At 42.0% G+C, this 22,566-nt stretch overlaps 1 protein-coding gene across 2 annotated transcripts in view; it reads left to right on the top strand.

Moving 5' to 3' along the window:
* Positions 1–22,566, top strand: part of VWA8 (von Willebrand factor A domain containing 8) — a 123,091-nt gene that overhangs the window by 43,239 nt on the left and 57,286 nt on the right. For both annotated transcript variants that reach the window (XM_084844917.1, XM_084844919.1), the window contains 7 exons: positions 1,570–1,676; positions 3,856–3,927; positions 9,281–9,357; positions 11,222–11,297; positions 14,148–14,283; positions 17,023–17,142; positions 17,368–17,573. In XM_084844917.1, the coding sequence (XP_084701043.1) occupies positions 1,570–1,676; positions 3,856–3,927; positions 9,281–9,357; positions 11,222–11,297; positions 14,148–14,283; positions 17,023–17,142; positions 17,368–17,573 (794 nt within the window). The remainder of the gene's footprint in view (positions 1–1,569; positions 1,677–3,855; positions 3,928–9,280; positions 9,358–11,221; positions 11,298–14,147; positions 14,284–17,022; positions 17,143–17,367; positions 17,574–22,566) is intronic.

The following is a 22,566-nucleotide window of genomic DNA, read 5'->3' as shown; positions in this document are numbered from 1 at the left end:
AACACACAAACTGGGCCTGATCTGGTATTTTGGTTTCTTTTCCCTCTAGAACTCCAGTTGTGTACTTCTGTGAAAGCTGTTGTGTTCTGAGGGTTTACTGCTGTTGTAGGTGAACACAGAAGCTAAAGGGAAATTATGCTTAATCAGGCTTGCCCAGATAGTGGTAGAGCACAATAAGCAGCTTGTTTTTGAGGCCCAAATCCAGTGTGAACAAGCCTCCGATTCGGATCCCTAAAGTCTTCAAATATACATTTCTGCCTAATTCCTCATTCTTGTTCTATACCGGATTTGCCAGTGGGTCATTTTGAGCAACCATTGGAGGGCGATTGCACACCCTCTCTCAGTGGTCTCCTTTCCTTTCTTAATGTCTGAAACTTCTGTTGTAACTTCTGATGCAGTAAAAGAGCATGCTTGTAAGGCTACTAGTGGTTTCATGTGTCTATAATTACCCCTCCTTTCCTTGTCACAGAACAAGCATTTCTGCAGCTAAAAGAGGGACAGGTACATATTGGTCCATCTAGTCCAGTATTGCCTGCTCTGACTGGCAGCAGCTCTCCCAGCCTTTCCACCTGAGTTGTTTACCTGGAGATCAAACCTGGGACCTTCCAGATGCTAAGCATGTGTTCTGCTGCTGAGCTACAGCCCCTCCCTTACATGGCAGTTCATCTTTGACAGGCTTTTAGTTAGGCTGATCCTGAGGGCTGAAATGTCTGCTTTGGGCTGTAAAGATTCCCTGTGCTAATAATTTGCTTTAAAGAAAAAGGGCTACAGCCATCCTGCTTGGCTATCTGTGTCTTCTATACTGGGCCTGAAGATGTGCTTGTTTTCTGTAAGACCTTGCTATCAAACTGAATGGAAATTAATTTCTGATCTTTTAAAAATTGCCATCTAAGTCCAGATTACTGTAATAGGATTTTTTGTGTGTGAAAATATTTTTCAAATTTGGGGGGGGGGGGGATGTGCAAAGGTACATTTTGGTGTTCTACCTTATGATATATTACAAGTGAATACCTTCATCAGATATATACCATGTTCAAGATAGTTACAGCTAACTTGCATATTGATGTAATTGCAAGGAGTACCAATCAATATTGACTGCTCAATCAATCCTGCATTGAGCAGGGGGTTGGACTGGATGGTCTTATTGGCCCCTTCCAACCCTACTATTCTATGATTCTATGACTTAATTTAAGTTTAGTCTTTGTAAACCACGTAGAAAGCTTCGACTATGGAGTGGAATAGAAACGTAATAAATAATAACAATGACAACAACAACGTCATCATAATTAACATTCAGTCAGTGCTGATTTAAAGTCACGAGTCTTTTTTCTACTTAGTTTTATATAAGGTTTTATAATACACAACTATATTCTTAAGTATATTCTCTAACAGGGTTCCATGCCCCTTCTTAAAATATCTGTATGATCACTTTTGCCATAGGTTATGTTTCCCACATCTATGAGTGTCTGACCTTACTAAAATCAAATATTTCCATTTCATCTTTTAATGGATATAGCTGTGCATATCTGTTTACTAATCGGTGATCCTTAATTTATCTAAAACATCCAGGTGAAGTAAATTCAGGAATCCTGAGGATTGGGTCTGTTACCATTCCAGTATACAACCCCTATGAAAGAATGAAGGTGCCTGATGTTCTGTTCTATGAAAACACTCAAGTAAGTGCTGGCCTTTCACTGGAAAGGTTTTTGTAATAAACCATTTTGTTCTTTAAGTAGTTACTTAAGGTAGAAAGGCAGATGTTTTGAAAGTCTGTTAAAGAGCTTCAGATGACTAGAGGCCAAACTTCTTCACCATCTTTTTGTGATATGATTATAATACTGTAAACATCATTCTGGTGTTCTTGCTTAACCCTTCACTGCTGAAGAGTTTTCTTAACTGCCACCTTGAAGAGGATTGCTGTTGCTGTTTCCAGCAATGGGCTGGGCGCTCCTAGTTTCTGCAGTTATCTCAAGTCCCACCTGCGTTTCTTTGAAGATTCCTTTTCATTTTAGCAGGATTGAGGACATTGGAAAGTTTAATTTCAGTGGGAGAAGAATACTGATACTGCTGAGGTTTGAGTAGGAGGGCTTGCAAAGTGAATTCCTTTTCATTCAAAAAAGGAATTGCCTGGTTTGGACAATCATATCTCTGCTTAATAAGCTTGCACACAGATCCTCTCTGTACCTTCCTTCAGGCGAATCGCAGTTAAACCTGGAAGTCTCTACGTAACCATAATTTCCCATTTCATCCAGACTGGGATGCTATCACTGCCATCTTCAAACAAACAAGGAACTTAAACCAACTTCAAACTGATCCTGGCTTTCTCCAAAGCTGGTAACTCTAGTTTCTAGTTCAGATGGTTAAGTAGAGACTTTCTAGTTTAATCACAGTTTGCGTGAAGGAAGGAGCAAAGGGGCTACGTGTGCAGGCAGAAGGCTAAGCCAAGATACGATCCATCTGAACATGACCATTGAAGCTAATGATGGTTATATTAAAGTGAGTATTTAATGAGCTACCCTTTTATTAGCTCTGGCCCTAAAATTTATATTAAGAGATTAGGTTTGTTTTTTTGTACATTAGGATTTGTTTAAATAAATAAAGATATTTGGGAAGAAGAGTTCCCATTTTTGTCTGAGTAGTATCACAATACATCGTATGTAGTTTGGATGCAAGGAATAGTTTTGCATCTTTTATCTACTTCCACCAGTTATGATCTGGTTGGATAATCCTTTGAAATTCTGCAATAACATGTTTTATTTACTGCAGTGTTGGAAAATTATGTTATCTTACACTAGAGGGATTTAGAAACTCAGTTCAGCATTGGAACTGTCTGTATTTACACCTTGGGTTGGGTGGGTTATATATTGGTGTCTAAAGATGGTGATGTGAAAGGTGTTGATGAAGGGAAAAGGCTGTTACATAGAGATTCCTATTCCTTTACATAGTCTCTGACCTACTTGAAATGACCTATTTTTTGCTTATCAAGATTTTCATAGTCCTGTGCTGTTGTTTTTGTTGCTTTAAAAATTATTTGTGAAGGAAAAAAATGAGTGAGCTGGTATGATATAGTATAGTTAGGCCTAAATTGCATTGTGCAGTATAATGTATATAAATAAGAAGTTGACATATTTACACATTTTAATATAAACAACTGGTAACATGAAATAAATGATGGGAGTGGTGGTAGAGAAGGACAAAGGGTGCATTAAAAAGTCTTTTTTGCACTGGAGTTTGGCAGAGTATTGGATATGTTAACTGACTTTTTGGAATGTCTTATGCTCATTTAAATTCTCTGTGTTTTAAATGAACTGTAATTAAGTTCTTAATGTTGGGTATGTACCCGTTGCTGGGGTCAAACCAGTAAATGTCTTAGCATCATCTTGTCTTGCTTGTGAGGTTTTCTAGGGCATCTGGCTCGCCACTGTAGGAGACAGTGATCAGTGATTTGTCTCCCACTTACAGAAGGGTTGTTTTCTACCAAGCATCCAACTGTTTTGCACCTAGCAACTTGTACAATTTCTCTTGCTTGTACAACTAGGATAGCTGCTACAGAGTTGCTACTGCACTGTGCAAACTCCTCTACTAGGACCGATGTTCGTTCTCCTTTGCGGTTAATTGGATCCAACCCACATTACTGAGCTAGATGAACTAATAGTCCTGATCCAGTGCAAGGTTCTTATCAATAAAGAAAAATATTACTGGTTCACCAAATGGATGTAATAGCTGAGCATCATTGGAACAACAGAAATGGCCACATGTGTATTAAGCACCGTAGTAGAAATACTTGGGTATTGCTTTGTAATTGCTAACATCTTTTGTTTCAAATTCTACAAAATGGTTTGCATTTCTCTCTAGCATATGATGGTGATGGAAGATATGCTAAAAGATTTCTTACTTGGAGAGCATCTTCTCTTAGTTGGCAACCAGGTAAGAGTAATAAAATCTTTCCTGCTAATGTATGCATTTATTTTATGTATTGTAGTTTGAATTTGTTGAAAGTTGTGACCTATGTAAGTTGACACAGGTTGATTTTTTTTTTTTGCATCACCTCAGATTCAACTGTTATACAAGCAGTTAAATAAGATTTTATTTTAATATTTTAATAACCTTCTATTTTTACCTTTAAAAAGTGTATCCAAGAATATAAAATTGTTGTAAATGCTGACTTCAGTCACAGAATGTGTTTTGGAAATTAAGCAGAATAAAATAAATGCCTCCTTTGTTCCACATCTGGGATAAGCAGGGTTAAAAAGAGTAGCGCGCTAAATTATATGAAAAGTTTGCCAATTGCAAATGTTTAAGCATTGTTCATGGTAACTATGATTTACATGCTGTGGCAGCAGGCGTGTTTGCTCTGTTCCATGTAAGCAATACATGAACTGTGAAGGGGTGACACATCAGGGAGCCATGGTAACTGTAACTCTTCTATATGTCTCCTGAAGTGGAGAAGCAGATCTCTGTTTTGCACTGTGTTCATAATATGTAACACTGGTGTGAATGCAGCAAACATGCCTTAAAGTGTGAAGTACCCTCGTTCTGTTTTCAGTAATTATTTTTAATTGTGGAAATAGCTCTCAAACTGCACCATATCTTAGAGTCGAACATAGAAGTCATCTGTGTTGTACTACACACTGGGCCGGTTTGCATGATTGCCACTGCCCACCATAGCTTATTTAAGCCACAGTGGGTTGCACCGCATGGCAGTGGCCATTGTGAGTATTCAAGCTTCAGTGGGTGGTTGCCACAGCTTATCGTGATGTGTGAACCCGGTGCAGATTTAATGAAGCACCCACAACCCCAAAATAGCCAAGGGTTGTGGGTGGTTTGTTAATTATGGCAACAACCACCCTTGCTGGGTTCGCACGTCAAGATAAGCCATGGCAACTGCTTAGAGCAGCTTGAATACTTGCAGCGGCCACTGAATACCACAACCTACCACGGCTCAATAACGGGGTGCGCACAATCAAATTGAACCACGGTGGCTTATTTAAGTCACTGTGGTTCCCAGGTGCCTGTGGGAGACTATTATGTAGCCCAACCACCCCCTCCCCCGGTAGGTTGCTGTGTCATGTGAACCTGGCAAGGGTAGGTTGCTGGCTCAGGTAACAGACCACCTGGAAACCATGGGCTGTTTTAGGGTTGTGGGCAATTTTTTACCCACACCAAGAGTTCACCTTCGCTGGATTCTCATGACATGACAACCTACGAGGCGGAGTAGGGCTGTGGTGTCCGCAAACCACAGTGGCTTATTTGAGCCACCGTGGTTTAACTGTTCATGCAAACCTGGTCATTCCAAAATCCATATTAGTGTAATACCTATATGCAAAACCTGGTTAGTCCAAAATCCATATTAGTGTAATACCTATATCAGAGTATCTCAAAGATTGCAAAAAAGTGCAAACTTTCAAGATCTCCAGATCTCTTCATCAGGCAAGATGTTACAAATAGCGGGGTGGGGTGGGGTGGGGGCAAGGGGAGATTAAATAGGAGTTGGGGGGAGATGCCAGCCATGTTGGTCATGATGTCTGCATCATGGTCAGATTCTTAAGATGAAATGGGGGAGGATGTTTCGCAAACATTCAAATTGGGCTCTACCAGGTGATGATGTGGTTTCAGGGTTCACCTGGATGTGTCCTTGGGCGGCTGGAACAGGAAAGAAGCAAACAATGGCTGATCCCCCATTTTTGCAAATATAAGTCCAGCTGTTACTCAGAACTCAGTTACTTCCATCTTGGCTGAATCACATAGGTTCCTTGATCAATGGAAAACAGAAGGAGAGAGAAACTTGGTAATGTCTTAAAGTTGCGAAAGTGATCAGAACTGTTTTCAGATTTGAGGGTACTGCTGAAAGCAATTTTTTCATTGGTTCAAATTCACACAACCACTTTTGCACATGGGCCCTGTTCAGATGCAACTGGGGGAAGGGTGGTTAAAGGAACTACAATTTGGGGGGGCGGGGTAGGAAACTCATGATGCGCACGCCCATCACGTGACCAGGAACTGCGCTGTGCAGCCTGATTTAATTACCCATTCCCATGGAGTTAGTTCCCTGGCCTCCCAACACTGCCAGCAGTTATCCCAGTGGCCGTTGTGCCTGGAAAATGCACACACTGGCCACTCCATTCGTCACTATGGGACAGCGACCATAGAGGTCGGCTGTGATGCCTAGACTGTCACTGGGAGTGCAGGACACTCTAGGCCGCTGTCTCTTACGGTCACAGCCTAGGAACTACCCAGAGCCCTTTTAACCACTGGAGAGCCCAGCACATGTAATGGTAAGCCACCCCAGGGCCCTGCTGCAGGGGGTGGTTTACTAACCATCATTGTTGGGATTTTCTCCCACCACACAACATGCTAAGCTACTGTGGTTCACTTAACAATCCTAACCACGGTGACTTAGCGTTACATGTGAACAGGGTCATGGTCTAAGTTATGTGAGCCTACCTGTGGCCTGTTTTTCACGAGGGAATAAAAATAAGAGCGATTTCTGTGAGAACATGTTCTGTTTTGTATTCATTTAGCCTACTGTTTTTGTTGCCTGTGTTTTGTTTGAGGTAATGTTTTTGGCCAGAGTTGCCTACTGGTTTATTTCCCAGTGTACTGAACATGGAATCTAGTGCAGATTGGCAAGTGATATTGGATGCAGTCATCTACCTCATAGAAAAGCACATTTGTATTTCTGTTGGTTCTGCAACTATAAGCATATTTACTTGGTGGTAACTCTCACTTAACTTGTAAGTCTGACTTCTGAGTAAACATGTTAAGGATCAGGACACCGGTCTGATTAGTTGGGCTAGTGACACTGGGCAACACTGTTCAGCTGTCAGCTTGTTCATGGCTTTCAAATCCCACAGCTGCTGTACCATGTGGCTCTAGACCTTGGATCATATGTACGTTTTTTTTACCTGATTTCTTAATTTGCTGACAACAGATTGACTGAGATTTAATATTCTCTTAGAAATTAAGAATGACTGACAGATCTAATATTCTATTAGAAGCAAAGTTAACTATTAGTTCAGTGGAATTTGTTAACATATGTAAATGTGGGTTGGGTTTTTTAACTCTACGTTCTGAATTGAGCCCCAGCATTAGATGTTTACAATGAAATCTTCATAGAATCATAGAACAGTAGGGTTGGAAGGGACCTATAAGACTATTGAGTCCATCTTCTTCACCCTAGCTTATTTTATTGTAAACATTTGTACCCCACTTTTCTTTACAAATAAGTTCAAAGTAGCTTATAAAATTACTAAGAAAACACAGCCAAACAATAAATATGATAATAAACACAAGAATCCAAAAATTACTAAAAACTATAATAAGACCAAGAGCAGATTAAAACCATGTTCATAACTCAGCAAAATAAAAAGGTCATAGCAGCACACCTGAAGCTTAAAAGAGAGGAACCAACTGTACTTCTCTAGGGAGGGCATTCCATAATCTGGTCACTGCAATGGAAAAACTTGTTTCATGTCCCAACCAGCCATGCTGGTTGCATACCAAGGCTTCTGTTGTTGAATACATTGGGTGGACAGGATCATATGGGAGGAAGTGGTTCTTAAATAAGCCACAGTGGGCTGCAGTGATTGTGCAAACCAGCCCATAGTGTCCAGGTTCGCACATCACAGAGCAACCTCCAGTTGGGCTGAATGGAGGTTGCATATTCAAAATGGCAGCAGTACATGCCATGGTAGATCATGGCATAACTAACCTACGATTTGTTGCTGTGATGTGCAGATGGGGCAGGGTGGGATATCAACTTCATATTGATGACATCCAATCCCAAATCCCAAACTGTCCTATCTTATGAGTTTCATGGAGTTATTAAATAGCATAGAGGACAGGATAGAATGCTGAGGAACTCTATAGGCCAGTTGCCAAGAAGTCAAACAGCATCGCCTTTTGCAATATATCAGCTAGATACCAATACTCTATGTTCCCTCCTAATCAGTGTTCTGTTGGCATTTTAAGAGTCAAGATATTAAGTTTTAAATGTTATAATAAACTACCATTCCCCTCTCCTCCCACTTCTTGGCTTCTCTTGGGCAGTTGTGAGAGGGACTGAAGCTGCCAGATGATTTAATTCTTATTGCTGTGACCTTGGAGGATAAGCCAGCAAGAACAGAGAGGCGAAGGCTGGGCCTCACTCCTTATGGAGTGTGACCTGCCATACAGAGGTCAGTCGAACTAGCTGACTGGGCTTGTGTGTTTTTTTTACAGGTGTTTGGGAGCAAAAGTGTGAGAAGGGGGCTCCTGCTCAAACAGGCTGTACTAGACGTCCCTAAGACAGATGCTTAGACTAATTTCACTGCACAAACTGACCCCCACCCACAAATGATCAATATCCATCATAAAGTTGGTTCAATCTAGCAGTAAAAATTTCCCAGTTAATGGACTACATGTGTTCATTTATAGCTACTACATGCAAAGACCCAAAGAGGTTTTAACATTAGAACTTTGAACATAAATCTCTATCTCCTGCAACTTTAAAATGGTTTTTCATTTAATTCATAACAAAACTATGGGCAAACATTTTTGAATACACTTGATCAAAATTTGGAAGGATCCTTAAAGGCCATTCCAGACCCTGGGTGCGTATTAGTCACCTCTGTTCCAAAGGGAGACAAGGTTCGACATAAGACGAGTGGCGATTCAGTCCCAATGCTAATACTGACCACTCTTCAGTTGTTTATCCAGGACTCTGAATACATACCTCACTCTTTCTTCCATGCTTTGCCTCTAAACTACCTCTCCTAGCAGCATGGACAAGAGTGAACAGAAACAATTGCTGTGACAAATAAAGGTATAGGATCAAGTCAAGCTACTACTCTACTGATGCTGCCAACTGACTGATAACGTTGCTTGGCACAGCAGCATCTCAACACTACCGGCATAGCAATGGCCCCTCAGGCAAACATGGTACAGTGGCTATGGTGTAGAGACTTTATGCATTTGTAAGGTGAGCAAAGACTGGGCATGACTTGAGATGGCTCAAGTTGATGTAATGTAATGGTCATCGGGACACTGTATTGGCAGTAATGGAATTTGGCATGCCTCAGAGATTATAGTTACAGCTGTGATTGCAAACCAACATGCCACATCCCAAAATGGAAACAGCTTACTCACATGTCATTTCTGGTATAGTGGCATAAGCCATTTTGGTTACTGTAATATGAATGCATCTTTGAAGGGTGGAGGTTGGTTTTCCTTAGTTGTAAAGAAATTTGAATCATATTCTATAATTTAAAACTAAGGATAAATGCAGTCTTTGTTTTTACAGGGTGTGGGGAAAAACAAGGTGGTTGACAGATTCCTTCACCTGTTAAACAGACCAAGAGAATATTTGCAACTACATAGGTGAGAGATGCTTTGCAATACCTTTTATGACTTCATTTTCAGTTATACTAGGTTTTCCAGATACGTGGCTGGTGAAATATTGCAGTCCTCCCAATGCATCTAGATTTTGCAAATAGTGTGAATTTGTACTTACTACAAAACCTATGTTCTTGTTACTTTTATATCTTCGTGTCTTTGTAACGTGAGCATGACACACACACACACACACATCGTATTCTCATATATACAGAAACATATACACATCACACAGATTAACCACTATGATCAAGGAGGAGGTAAACTTTAATTGCAACCCATGCAGTCTTAATTTTCATTATAGTTTGTCTCATTTCTTATTTACAGTATTAATGAAATTGGACATGTTTAACAAAAATGCAGGGTGTTTTTTAAAATTATATTTAAAATTTGCTTAATTGATGTCCAGCTTAATTGAAATAAATGATATGCAGTCAAGCAGAAAGCAGCCACTTTAGGAACTAAAGGAATGTGGATCTGATCAGATTCCTTGAAAACGTGCAGTGCCTCTTTAGACTGGAAAAGGTATTAAAGTTTGCCAGAGTTGTTGAAGAATTGTAAAAAAAAAAAAGGGGGGGGGGTGAAAGACTTCTTTTACTTATTAAAACTATAGACTGCTAATATTAACATTCGTAATGAAGAGATATAATGAAACTTACCCAGTTCGCATGTAATGACTGACAATCAGTTATTTAACCCCTGGTTGGTTGGGAGTGAGCAAGTGCACTCCCTCCGCACACTCACTGATTCTGCTTTGTTTCCTATTTACAAAACAACCACAGTGTTTGCAAAACAACTGCAGCTCACTTGCTCCTGTGCAGCCCCGACAACCCATGGGCTAAACAGGCCGTGAGTTATTGTTGCATGCAAACATTGGCTGGGTTCACACAATCAGAGTAGGAAAATAAGCCATTGTAGGTTATTTCCCCACCCTTGCGTGTGCCGGTTGCATGACCACCATTTCCCTGATTACCCGCGATGCAGCTTATTGTAGGGGTGGTTTAGAAGCCACCCCGTCGTGTAGCACTCCGGGTTTGGGCAATACAATAACCTGCACCCAGCAAGGGTAATTAGGGTAATGATCCTGCACCCAGCGAGGGTAATTAGGGTAATGATGTGACATGTGATTAGCACATGTGGGAGTGAGGAAATAAGCTCTGATGGCTTATTTTCCTGCCCCAATTACGCAAACCTGGTCACTGAGTGCAGCTTCCCTCATGTAACAATAAAACTAATCTTATTTTTCCACACCAATATGTTGTTGTTGTTTGTTATTTATATTCCAGCTTTCCTTAAAGCTCAGTGCTGTTGACATGGTAGTGTCTGTGTGCATAGTCTAATATGATACAATAATGATATAATATGATAGAGAGGTAGGCAGATTGGTGCCCGTAGGCATCAATGTACCTTCCAAACACCTTCCTTGGTGCCCACCAAGGTGCCCTACACTTAAAAAAAAAAATAACGCATTTTATTACCAGCAGCTAGGATTACTTTGAAATAGGTTTCTGCTGATGCTGAAAACTGTGGGTTCAAAGAAGTTGTTTAGTGTGTTAGACCCCACTTCTGCTCAGACCCCTCTTCTGCTTCGTACGCAGTCTTTTGGGCAGGTTACTTGTCCTTTGCCATGCCTCCCATGGGAGCCATTTTGTGGTGGTGCCCAAGACAGTTATTCAAATTGCCAGATGTACCCATGGCCCCCACAAGTTGCCTACCCCTAATATAATACATTACTGTTTGATATATTGAGCTCCTATCACACAGAACAGTAAAACCTGATGCTAATTTTGTTTTAAAACCTTTCACCTTTTGACTTTGGGTAAAACTTGTGTATGTTTTGCTATCTTAGAGATACCACTGTGCAAAGTCTTACACTTCAGCCTTCTGTTAAAGATGGCCTTATTGTATATGAAGATTCTCCACTAGTAAGTCATTTCTGATTAAAGTACATTTGAATACATGAGTTTCCCTTTATAATATGTTGAAGGATTTATATCTTGATCACGATCTGAAAGACATTGGTACATTATATTAATCTATTACTTCTTTTCAAAGTAAGTTTTGTAGCCCTTAGAGCAGAATCACTCTCCCTGCGTGCTATTTCCCAGCAGAATTTGTCTCCTGGTAGCCCACCCAGCAGCTGTTTGGTGGGCTGATTGGAGCTTGATCCTGCAGGGAAACAAGGCATGCAGGGAGACCCATCCTTGTGTGTCCTGTTTTCCTGCAAAATCACTGATTCTGCCACAAGGGGAGCCAGTGTAAAATGTAAATTAAATCGTTCATCCTACATCCTTCACTTGTTTAGCCTGGAAATGTTATGTTGCGCCTCTTGTCCAATCTACAACAACAAAAGGAGCAATGATATCCTTTCTTACCTTTAAAGTATTACAGTCAGTGGCAGCTGGTGGCTGGGAGGGCAGAAGGTGGGTCACTGGCAGAGGCAGAACCAAAGGGTCAACACTGTGATAAAGAAACAAAGGCAGAGGAGCATAAAAGTTGGCTATCCATGCAGAATATGGGTTTTTAAAGACAGAATGTGGTGCAGAAACAAAGGCAGTTGAGCTTTTAAAGAAATAAAAGTTGGCCATCCATGCTGTATAGGAGTTCTCTAAGGCATAATGGAAGTGAGAAACAGTGACCTAGTTTGCACAATAACCACAGTCCGCCGTGGATTATTTAAGCCACCGTGGATTGCATTGCTCGCTGGCCCCAGGTTGACGATTCAAGCCTCCTGCCTCGGCTTCTCATGTCATACAAAGCTGGCAAGGGTGGCTTGTTGGAGTGGTTAACAAACCCTACAACAGGCCATGGGTAATGAGTGGTTAGCCACCCCAACAAGCCAACCTCTCTGTGTCCAGATGACTCAAGAAGCTGTTCCCGGCAAGGGTAATTATGTAAATCGGGCCGGCATGCACAGTGTGGTTAACAAACAAGGACCCACCCCACGCCATGAATTGAAAGCCCACAACACAAGCACCAGAAATGCAAACACACATACCAGTCACTCACTCACGCATACGTATAGACACCCCCCGTATTCTCTCTCCTTCTCTCTCTCTCTCTCTCTCTCTCTCTCTCTCTCTCTCTCTCTCACTCTCACTCACACACACACACACACATGGCGTGTGTACTGTATGATGGGAAGGGGGCTCCCTTCCTCTCAGCGCAACACAGAAACCAAGTAATCTGTACATGGAGAAAGAGAGTAACCTCTTTCTCTGTGTCCAGATAGCTGGACTTTTGTGCTGTGTGGTGAGGAAGGGAGCCCCCTCCTTCCCATTCAGCACAGAAATGCTGCAATCTGGACAGAGAAGAAGGGGCGTCTGTCTGTCTGTCTGTCTGTCTGTCTGTCTGTCTTTCTTTCTTTCTTTCTTTCTTTCTTTCTTTCTTTCTTTCTTTCTTTCTCCATGTCCAGATCGCTGGGTCTCTATGCTACGCGATAGGAAGAGGCTGCCCTCCTCACCATGCAGCACAGAAGCAAAGTTGTCTGGAGACAGAGAAAGAGAGGAAGCAGCCCCTTTCTCCCAGTCCAGATCACAGAATTTTTGTGCTGCCCATGCAGCACAGAAACCCAGTGACCTGGGCATGAGAAAACTAGAGATTGTTCTCCTTGTCCAGATTGCTTGGATCTCTGTGCATTCTCACGCACATGCGCACACACCCACACACACACACACACACACACACACACCATTCATACATTCACACCCGCACCCCTTTTGCAGAACGTCCCCTCAGCTGATCCATTTTCACTCCTATTGTGGCATGTGGGATGGGAAGGTTTAAGCTTCCCAGTCCAGCGCACCAGAAAGAGTTTCCTTTTCTTTATTGTATGATTGCTTTGGGGCTGGCTCCTTGGCACCCCGGCAGCCATCAGTGTTTAGGAAGGTAGGGGACAACCAACCAGGTTTTGCTGTCTGGCTGACAGACAGAGAGCGCTCCTGAATTTTCCTGGCTTTCGTGAGAGTGCTGCCCATGTCGCCCTGCATGAAAGCTGTTTCCCCAACAAATAGCAATGTCTGCCTGCGTGCTGCTCATTCAAAACACACACACGTACACAAACACAGTAGGTGCTAGGGCCTAGTGGAGTGATTTGAGTATAGGCAGTTACCGCACATGCTCAGAATGTTCCCCCTGCCAGTGACATGAAGAGAAAGAAGGGAGGAAAAGGAACGTGTTGGACTGCTGCTCTGCAATAAGGTAAGGGCTGGGCTGTTTTGAGGACTGGGGAAGATTGAGAAAGAGGTGGGAAAGTATAGGTAGGGCTTCGCCCTCTTTGCCCCCACCAGCTGGCCATCTCTGCCTACAATAAGTTCTGCTGGTTACCCTTAACAGTAACCAATGTTTGGAAGCAACCAATACATAATATAGGATGATGCAGCTGGTGGCAAACAGCTCAAATAAGTTATTAGTTAAGCCCGCGTGTTAGTAGATCCACTCTCCTTATCTCCGTGTGTGGAGCTTAGCTTTTGCATTCCCCACTGCAGCTGCACTGTATTCAGTGAAGTAATACAGTGAATCTGTTCTCAGTACCTAAAATACTGAATATTCTATGACATTCTACCTCAGTGGGGGTAGGATGGATGGCTAGTAGTGGTCACTTAAGCAACCAGAAGAGGAGGAGGAGGAGGAGGAGGAGGGGGAGATGCTTTTGTTCTTTTAGTCTGGGCACATTTAAAGACAGAATGTAAATTTAAATTGTGATCTCAAGGCTTCCAGAATTAATAATGCAGTTTTTCATTTATCTCCCTGCTGTCTAAATTATTTTTTTCCAGGTGAAAGCTGTCAAAAAGGGACACATTCTAGTTATTGATGAGGCAGATAAGGCACCAACAAATGTTACTTGCATTTTAAAAACATTAGTGGAAAGTGGAGAAATGATTCTATCTGATGGAAGGCGCCTTGTTGCAAGTAAGTAGCCTCAAGGGTACAGTATTCCAGCAGCTGCATTTATTGCAGATTAATAAGTAAATTGCTACAAATAGTTCAACAGGCATATAGATCAAAATATTATTTGGGCTTCTTTTGGTGATCAATTCATATTGATCTATGATACATAGTTTATGAAGGAAAATATAGCTCTTCTCTTAGCTTGCAGACCTCATCCTATGACTCAAACAGTACATTACATTCTTTTTAGCTATATTACTGTATTTATGAGAATTCAACCAAAGTAGCAGTGATGTCATAATAATATAATATCATGAGATCATAAGAAAATATAGTAAGAATGTGTTTATTTCCCCGGGAAACAAGGGTTTTCAATATCACGAACCATGCTGTGGTCTTTAGGCTGTATGGTCTCTTGATCCATTATATTTGTTAACAGTCTTGCAAAAAATGGACTGGATGAGGGCAAACAAATTGAAGCTTAATCCAGCAAGGCAGAGGTGCTTTCGGTGAGTCAAAAGGCAGATCTGGGAATAGGGATCCAGTGCTGGATGGGGTTACACTCCCCCTGAAGACTCAGGCATGCAGTTTGGGTGTATTCTTGGACTCAGCGCTGAATCTGGATGCCCAGGTCTCGGTGGTGGTGCGCCAACTGCACCCATTCCTAGAGATGTCTAATCTGGCCAGTCACGCATGCCTTAGTTACATCCCGTTTGGACTACTGTAACGTGCTCTGCATTGTGCTGCCTTCGAAAACTGTTCGGAAACTTCAGCTGGTCCAGTGCTGTGGCCAGAGAGTTGACCAGGGCCAGTTATGGGGAGCACACAACTCCCTCGTTACAAAAGCTTCACTGGCTACCAGTCTGTTTCTGGGCAGAATTCACAGCGCTGATTATGACTTGTAAAGCCCTATAGGGACCGGGCTACCTGAAAGACCTCCTTCTCCCATATGAGCATGCCTAGTTCTTAAGATCTTCTGGAGAGGCCCTTCTTTTGAGACCGCCACCTTCAGAGTCGCGTTTGGTGGTGACGCAAGAGAGGGTCTTTTTGGTGGCTGCTCCCAGACTGTGGAACTTCCCCCAATGGAAGCGAGGTTTGCTCCCTCTGTGTTGTCCTTCCACCAACAGGCAAAGACTGCTTTATTGAAGAAGGACTTTGGTCTGTAAGTGGGTCTGTTGGATTAGGTGCTGTTCTTTATTTTTAATTCTGTAATTGTTCTATTTTTACTATATTTTAATGTATGTTACTGTTTTAATCAGTTTTAATTATGTCTGTAAGCTGTCTTGAGTGCCATTTTTGGTAGAAAGGTGGGGTACAAATGAAATAAAAAATACATTTACTGTATTTTATCATTTTAATCCATTTTAATTATGCCTGTAAGCTGTCTTGAGTGCCATTTTTGGTAGAAAGGCTGGATTCAAAACAAATCAATTAAATGACCTTTAGGCTGCAATCCTATATGTACATACCTGGGAATAAGAGCCATGAACTCAATCGCACTTACTTCTTAGTAGACGTGCATAGGTTTACACTGTTGAGGTCTTAAAATGAAACATATGAGATTAGTAAATCTAATTTTTTTAAAAACAGGAGTTTCAACAAAGAAAATAAAACTCTGCACTACACAAATGAATAGACATGCAGAAAACTATGTAGCTCTAAATTCAGGAGATGTAAAAAATTGGTGAGCTGAAAATCGAAAGCCAGATTTGCAAGCGTAACAAAGGAATCCTTGCCCTCAACTGTGCTGTAGCCACATGGGCAACAGTGCCATTATTAGTCCAATTTTATAGTAAAATAAACTGGTACAAATGTTTAGGATAAGAACAGTATAGATAGAGCTTGCTTGATCTTAAAGACTGCAGTGTGTGGGACTGAATGAATTGAAAAGGTGAGATCCTCTGCTTATAAAGAGAACACATTAGATTGCTGAGTTTCTGGACCAGAACTGAGTAGTGCAACACCAGAAGAGAAGGCTGTAGAATCTGTTAAATTGAAATCAATGTGAAAATACAACAAATTGCTCTAAGTGAATGATTGAAAGATAGATTTAAAAAAGCATTCTGCAAGAGAGGAATTCTGTTAACAAAGTATTCTGGTCTCAAGGTGCTCCACACATTTTCCATGAGGAGAAAAAAATGGAACTCAGAGTTCATTGTTGCATGAAATAAAATAGTTCCAATCTAGTCCCATCCTTGTATGCATAGGAACTCAAAGTACACCAAGAGTTTGATGTGCATTGGGAGGATGGAAGCCAGATTCCAGCTGAACATCAGGAAAAACGTCCTGACTGTTAGAGCAATACGACAGTGGAACCAATTACCTAGGGAGGTGGTGGGCTCTCCCACACTGGAGGCATTCAAGACGAGGCTGGACAGCCATCTGTCAGGGATGCTCTGACTTGGATTCCTGCATTGAGCAGGGGGTTGGACTCGATGGCCTTGTAGGCCCCTTCCAGCCCTACTATTCTATGATTCTATGATGTGCATTCACTGCTTTGTCTGGGGCAGCTCCCTGTGCATCCCTGTTATGCTCATGGAGCTGCCCCCCAAATGGGTGTGATTTCCCAAATGGGGGAAACCAAGCTTTTGCACATTTAAGAGCTTCATAGGTGCATCAGACCCTGTTCAGCCCTGGATTATGGCCAGTGATTGTTATGCTCTTATTAGCTATTTACCATCATTCAATGGGAAGGTTTTTGTTGCTAAAATAATGCCTTGTAAAATTGAACATATTAATTCAAATCTCTGTATTTTCCAGATTCTGCTAGTGTGAATGGCAGAGAAAATGTGGTAGTAATTCATCCAGATTTTAGGATGATAGTACTAGCGAACAGACCTGGATTTCCTTTCTTGGGCAATGACTTTTTTGGAACACTAGGTAAGCACAGCTCTTGACAAAAAGCAATATTTTTCAGATTTTCCAGTGGAAGAATGGGGCAGGGCATGACTGCAATGCAGTGAGCACAAGGTTTCTACATAACTTGGAGTTGAGAGCTTTGAACATTTTAAAGCTTTCCTTTTAAATTCACTAGACAAATAACATTCATGTTATTTTATACTACTACCTTTACATAATTCTCCGTTTCTGTCTTGTTTATTTTAGGAGATATTTTTAGCTGCCATGCAGTTGACAATCCTAAACCAAACTCGGAGCTTGCAATGCTTCGACAGTATGGGCCTGAGGTTCCTGAGCCAGCCCTACAGAAACTGGTGGCCGCATTTGGAGAGCTCAGAAGCTTGGCTGACCAAGGAATTATCAATTATCCTTATTCAACTAGAGAAGTGGTGAATATAGTAAAGCATTTACAGGTACAGTACCACAGTTGGTTCATTCACTGATATATTTGGACCACACAGACGGATAAATAATGACATTTGACTTCCCAAACTTTTTAAAACAGGTTGAATTTTGAAAGCATAAAATATTTGCAGAACACATCTAGGTGTGGTTTTAATGATTATGGCCGAGTCCAGAGGATGTTAGTCATGCTGAGTCCCTTTGAAACCATCGAGACAAGTTAGTTGTGAATAACTTAAGTCCTTACGTCCCTTCTCAGTGGAACGTAAGCATGACTAACTTCCTCTGAATCAAGGACAATATGTATCCAGATTGTTTTTCCTCCTTTCCTATACATATAAAGGGCACGATTTTTCCCTTTCTGGATGCAACACTTGTGCGTGGAAGCATCCCCGCAAGAAAGAGTTGGGCAACTTGTAGCCCTCCACATGTTTTCGCTTACCACTTCCATCATCCCTAGTCAACATAAGCAGTGGTGAGAGATGGTGGGACTTATAGATGAGAGCATCTGGAGGGCCCAAGTTGCCCAACGCTGTGCTATGGGATGTTTCTCTCCCTCTCCCTCTCTCTCATGCAGTCCTTAATTTTTAGGGTGTTACATTTCACAAGAGTATTGTTGTTGTTCAAAATAAATTTTTACTAAGCTTTACATCTCAGGAAGCGGTGGGTGGAGGTCAGTTTTGGCAAAAGAAGACTTTGGGACTAGCAAAATTTGGTGCAATTCGTTTCAGGGGATTTATGCTAAGCTTCACATGTGTTCAGCTTCAGTGAATACAAATCAGAGAAAAGATTTTGGTACAGCCACTGTACCAGTATTGACCTGGGGCAGGGTAACTGAATACAAACCCGTAAGTAAGCTTTTAATTTTTATAAGAGTTGATAGAGATTTCCAATTCAAGATTCTCCAAAGAAATAATCTTTCTCTTCAAGGAAGGGAAGCCAGACTTTTTTAACATACATATATTATCTTCATCTTGGATAATATAAACCAATTCTCAAATGAGAGTCACTTGACCAAATCAATTCTTGTAAAGGGCAGACTAACATGATATGAAATTGAAAGTCAGCTCCTTTCAGTGTATGATAATGGGAGGTCAGTGATTCATAGTTTCCTAGGTTGTATTTAACATTACTTTTAGGCTCTCCTTTAAATACTGACCCTGTTCTCACATAATGACAACCTTTAGCTATTGAATCTCTCCCTTTGATTGTTGTGAGTGGAGCTGAGTGGAGAAGGGGCGGAAAGGCCACTTCAGCATTCTGGCAGTGGGAGAGCAGGATGAGGCTACCACAGCGCTTGAACTCCTCCTCAGTATGGCGCTTCTCGAGAACTAGTGCCCGTTTACACAGATACCTGGCAACGAAACACCTAGCCCACTTTTGTCAAGTAAATTATCTGGAGGGAGGTGCATTTGCCTCAGCCCTAGTGATTCCTGGATTACCTGGCATCAGGGTTAGTTTGTGCAGAGGGACATCTGACTGGGTTGTTCAAGAGGAGGGGCTATGGCTCGGCAGTGGAGCATGTGCTTTGCAAGCCAAAGGTCCTAGCATCAGCCTTCCACATCTCCACGTCAAAGGACCACAGTAGCTGGAATGAGGAAAGACCCTACAGGCCTGATGCTGGAGAGGCATTGGCAGTCAAGAGTAGACAGTAGCGAGCTAAGTGGGCCAAAGGTCTGACTTGGCATAAGGCAGCATCATATGTTAGACGAAAGGTGACTACACCAAATTGGGCCCAAAAGATGTTATTTCACAAATATGCCTTTTCAGAAGTTTCCTTTTTGTTTGCTCTAAATTGCTTCAGACTCCTGGTGAGAGAAACTGCTTGGTTCCTTAGATTTTGTTTTTTTTTTAACCGGCAGCATAAACAAAAAATTGAGTGATTGTTTTGGACTCAGAGCCCTTGGTGTCTAGCAGGTAAGGGAAATGGTTGGGATGAAAGGAAGGAGGGAAATGATACAATCTCATGGCTTGGGGACGAAGGAAGGAAATTAGTCACACACAATTTGTTTCTGTAGTTATACACCACTGCAAGCTTTTCTGCTATGGGCCTAGTTTTCTTCTGGGTGGATGTAGTCTGTTTTATTGAAAGGTGTTTATACTTTAGCAAGTAATATATACTTTAGAAGATATACTGTATGTTCACAGCATGATTTATTTATACAAAAGTTCTAACTGGTCGCTGGACAAATCTTTTCTCAGCAGTCACAGCCAAAGTATAGCTACTTGCTTCAGGTAAAGATGTTGAAGAGCAGCTGTTTAGCTATTCAAACTGGCCCAGAAACAGAGCAAAATGTGTAGTTTGGGGAATTGGGCATGAAGTCTTCAGTGGCTGTATATAAGTATTACTGTAGAGAGAGAAAGATAGTGCAAGGTACTACACTGGGATCTCCACTGTGGTGCCCATGGGCACCAATGTGCCCACAGACCCATCATGCTCCATGTACCTTCTGATTTTTATTTTATTTAAGGTTTATTTAATTATTAATTTTGAGACTGGCATGCTGGAAATCATAGAATCATAGAATAGTAGGGTTCGAAGGGGCCTACAAGGCCATCGAGTCCAACCCCCTGCTCAATGCAGGAATCCAAGTCAGAGCATCCCTGACAGATGGCTGTCCAGCCTCATCTTGAACGCCTCCAGCGTGGGAGAGCCCACTACCTCCCTAGGTCATTGGTTCCATTGTCGCATTGCTCCAACAGTCAGGAAGTTTTTCCTGATGTTTAGCCGGAATCTGGCTTCCTGTCACTTGAGCCCATTATTCCGTGTCCTGCACTCTGGGATGATCGAGAAGAGATGCTGGCCTTCCTCTCTGTGTCAACCTTTCAAGTACTTGAACAGCGCAATCATATCTCCCCTCAGTCTTCTCAAGGCTAAACATACCCAGTTCTTTCAGTCTGTCTTCCTAGGGCTTTGTTTCCAGTCCCCTGATCATCTTTGTTGCCCTCCTCTGAACCCTCTCCAGCTTGTCTGCATCCTTCTTAAAGTGCGGTGCCCAGAACTGGACACAGTACTCCAGATGAGGCCTAAGCAGTGCTGAGTAGAGGGGAACTAGTACTTCCCGTGATTTGGAAGCTATGCTTCTATTAATACTACCCAAAAGAGCATTTGCCTTTTTTGCAGCCACATCACATTGTTGGCTCATATTCAGCTTGTGATCGACAACAGTTCCAACATCCTTCTTGCTTGTCGTGTTGTTGAGCCACGTATCGCCCATCTTGTAACTGTGCATTTGGTTTCTTTTTCCTAAGTGCAGAACTTGGCATTTATCCCTATTAAATGTCATTCTGTTGTTTTCTGCCGAGCATTCCAGTCTATCCAGATCACTGTGAATTTTGTTTCTGTCTTCCAAAGTATTAACTATCCCGCCCAATTTTGTGTCAACTCAAATGTGATCAGCATTCCCTGCACCTCCTCCTTCAAGTCACTGATAAAAATGTTGAAGAGCACCGGGCCCAGGACTGAGCCCTGTGGTACCCCACTTGTTACCTCTCCCCAGTTTGAGAAGGTCCCATTGATAAGCACTCTTTGAGTCCGATTCTGAAGCCAACTGTGGATCCAACCGATCGTTGTTTCATCTAGCCCACTTTGGGCTAGTTTGCTTATCAGGCTATCATGGGGCACTTTGTCGAAAGCTTTGCTGAAGTCGAGGTATATTATGTCTACAGCATTCCCACGGTCCACAAAGGAGGTTACTTGATCAAAAAATGAGATCAGATTCGTCTGGCAGGACTTGTTCTTGACAAATCCATGTTGGCTTTGAGTAATCACTGCATTGTTTTCAAGGTTCTTCCAGATGGATTGCTTTAGAATCTGCTCCAGAATTTTCCCAGGGATTGATGTCTGACTGACTGGTCTGTAGTTCCCAGGTTCCTCCTTTTTACCCTTTTTGAAGATAGGGACAACTTTAGCCCTCCTCCAGTCATCTGGCACTTCACCCATTCTCCATGATTTCTCAAAGAGAATAGACAGCGGTGAGAGTTCTTCTGCCAGTTCCTTTATGACTCTAGGATGCAGTTCATCTGGCTCTGGAGATTTGAACTCATTCAAAGTAATTAGGTGTTCCTTGACCATATGCCTATCGATCTCAAGCTGCAATCCTGCCCCTTCAGCCTGTACTTTGCCTTTGCCAGGGGGGTCATAGAACCTCTTTTGAGAGAAGACTGAGCCAAAGTAGGAATTGAGCACTTCTGCCTTTTCTTTGTCATCTGTTGTCATTTTGCCATCCTTATCTAACAGTTGAACCACCATTTCCTTCCTCTATCTTTTACTATGCATGTATCTGAAGAAAGCCTTTTTGTTGCTTTTAGCATCCCTCGCTAACCTCAGCTCGTTCTCAGCTTTAGCCTTCCTGACACCATCTCTGCAATTCTGTGCTACCTGCCTGTACTCTTCCTTTGTTGCTTGGCCTTCCTTCTACTTCCTGTATGTGTCCTTTTTTGTTTTCAGGTCATCTCTAAGCTTTTTGTGAAGCCACATTGGCTTCTTCTGTTGTCTTCCACCTTTTCTTCTTGTCAGAATTGTTTGTAATTGTGCCTTTTTTTAAAATTCCCACCCGTCTTGGACTCCTTTTCTCATTAGAGTCGCTTGCCATGGGACCTTACTGATCATTGTTCTGAGTTTATTAAGATCAGCTTTCCTAAAATCCTGGGTACGCGTTTGATTACACTCGGCTTTTGCTTCCCTTAGAACCAAGAACTGGAGTACAACATGGTCGCTTTCTCCCAGAGTTCCTGTAACTTCTACTTGATCCACTAAGTCATCTCTGTTGGTTAGGATCAAGTCAAGGATAGCCGATCCTCTAGTTCCTTCCTCTACTTTCTGTAGGAGGAAGTTATCCGCCACACAAGTCAGGAATTTCCTGGAGGGGCCATGTTTTGCAGAATTGAATATCGGGGAAATTGAAGTCCCCCATTACTACTACATCATGCTTCCTTGAAACATTGGCTATTTGCTTTGCAAAAGTTTCATCCTCATCTTCTCCTTGATTGGGTGGCCAGTAG

The sequence above is a fragment of the Heloderma suspectum genome, chromosome 3 (genome assembly GCF_057233095.1).
Source record: "Heloderma suspectum isolate Gila_16-S chromosome 3, 16-S_ref, whole genome shotgun sequence".
Classification (NCBI taxonomy): Eukaryota; Metazoa; Chordata; class Lepidosauria; order Squamata; family Helodermatidae; genus Heloderma; species Heloderma suspectum.
This window is presented reverse-complemented; position numbering and strand designations above follow the sequence as displayed.